General features: G+C 41.9%; 1 protein-coding gene across 1 annotated transcript in view; it reads right to left on the reverse strand.

Moving 5' to 3' along the window:
- Nucleotides 1-740: 740 nt before the first annotated feature.
- ERGIC2 (ERGIC and golgi 2) overlaps nt 741-2,262 on the reverse strand; it is a 56,481-nt gene continuing 54,959 nt past the window's right edge. Inside the window, exon 17 of the mRNA XM_019509397.1 lies at nt 741-2,142. Coding sequence (XP_019364942.1) covers nt 2,138-2,142 — 5 coding nt within the window. The 3' untranslated portion in view covers nt 741-2,137. The remainder of the gene's footprint in view (nt 2,143-2,262) is intronic.

Here is a 2,262-nt window from a genome sequence, read left to right on the forward strand (position 1 = left end):
TATGTGCTGTGCACTCCCATACCAAAAGGTTTCCATGGCATCAATAATGCTTCTACCTTCAGAGTGCATCATAAATGCTACGCTCACAGCAGCCATGTGAAGCAGGTAAATGTCATTAGCCCCAGGACATGAGAAGGCAATGTGGCTCAGCCAAAGCCACAAAGCATGCCACTGGCAGAACAATAATTGTACCCGGCTCATACAAAACTACTTTCCTTCTCTATTCACTCACCTCTTCTAATGCTCATGGGAAATGACTGAAAAGGCTGCAAGGAAGCATAGGCCAGCATTTTCTGACAAACACGTAAAACATTTATAAAATTAGCTTGCAGGTGTCATAGGAAATGCAGCAATATGCTGCACATAGCATCATCAGACAAAAACATAATTCACTAGTTATTGTGTGTTGTAGGTGGGGGAGATCAGGATGGCACAATGGGGGAAAAGACAAAAAAAAAAAATCGGATTCCCTATTACTCTTAGTGTCCATCAATAAAAACCACTAACACAAAATCTGGACCTTCCCCAGTTATAATGGATCTGGCCCTTGAACAAAGATTTAAAAAAGGCTCATGGGAAGGAGGCAAGAGATGGAAGAGGGAGAAAAGACACCACTTTAATTCTATTTTATAATCCCATGTGCAGGGAGCTGTGAGGAATTTCAGTCATACCTCTTCCCAGCAAAGGAAATCGTGCTCTCTCTTTTGTCGCTGAAAGGACCAAAATAAAAACATTTGTTGTTCCTTCTTCTATCACAAACTACTTCATACACATTAGAATATAGGGGAACAAAACAGATAACACAGTCTTCTATGGAGCATTTGCAATATAAAATAATCTGATTCAGTGGGCTCTCAGAGCAAAAGACCACCACCATTTTTACTTAATCTAAGTGAGGAACTCAAGTATCCAGAAAAGTGTCCTTTTATTCCCCCAGGCTGGTATAGCACTGGTCAAGCTGTTATGCATAATGATGTGCCATGGTGTGCTCGAGCTGCCACTGGAGTAAAACAAAAGCAAATGATGTTACATTATTACTCTTTAATACTTTGTTACTGGCTCCCTTCTGCTAGTCTCAATTCTCACTGCAAGTGTCAGAGTTTTGGAAAAGATACTGGCAGTGAAAAGGGTGGCACATCCTTGGTGCCAGAACTCAACGGTACCTTACTCAGCATTCAGCTGTTGTGGAAAGCAAAAGCCTTGTACCGTCAGGTACTGCTAGGTGCAAGCAGGTTCATATACACAAACAGCAACACTTACTACTGGAGTCTCAAAAATTCCTTGCAAAATCTTGCAGGAGCTAAGGAAAAAAAAAATCTCACTGGATGATAAAAAAAATCTTACAGTTTTGTCCCCAGCCCAGCAGGAGCTGGGAGTCCTCGGGAGATGAGGAAAAGAGCCACGGCTGTGAGATGAAATGGAGTACTAGTAATTCCTATTAGCCTAGTCACTCCTGTTGGATTAAACACCAGCATCAACTGAAGCAGCCCACTGATCCTTGCTGAGGCAGGAGACAGAATACAAAAATGTTTAGCCTTGGATGGAGAAGAGCACTGGGTGAGCAGAGTTCACCAAGGCTCTGTGACATGTTCTTGTTTGCTGGGGATTTGCATAAGGTATAAAAATGTATGCAAACAAGTATTTTCCAACACCTCAGAATACCAGGTTACTGCCTGAGCCCTAACACCTGCACAGAGCTAGAACCAAAGAAATTATAATGGAAGTACATAAGAGAGCTAAGTGCCTGGAGTAAAGTATCATGGCTAGAACAGGTGCACAACTGTTCTCATTTTGTGGAACAACATTTAAGGCAGGGACAGAGCTTTTTCCATGGACAACTTCCCTCCAAACTGAGCAGTTCTGATACCACATCTTCCCAAATAACAACAGCGCTCTGTTACATTTAAAAAATATATTATGGAGTAACATTAATGCCAAGGATGTGACTGGTGACCTTAGTTACATCCCCAAGCTTTGTACTTGCACAGTTTATTTTCATTTCTTAGAGGAACGACTTTGCATTCTTTATACCAAATCTTCCATGTTTGCCTTCAGCTCCACTTCAGAAATTTGTTTGGTCATCCCATGCATTATTACCTCCAACATGGATAGTCTGTGCAGCTGATCACACCCGAGTTCACTCTGTAAAAACATCCAGCTGTGATGAGTAAGTAGCCACACAAGCAAGTCTTGAATCCAGAGGGTCAAAGGAATCTCTGAAAAAGAATTCCTCACTGGGATACAGCCCATGGGGAACATCAC

The sequence above is a fragment of the Gavialis gangeticus genome, unplaced genomic scaffold, assembly GCF_001723915.1.
Source record: "Gavialis gangeticus isolate Ggan-Ray unplaced genomic scaffold, GavGan_comp1, whole genome shotgun sequence".
Lineage (NCBI taxonomy): Eukaryota > Metazoa > Chordata > Crocodylia > Gavialidae > Gavialis > Gavialis gangeticus.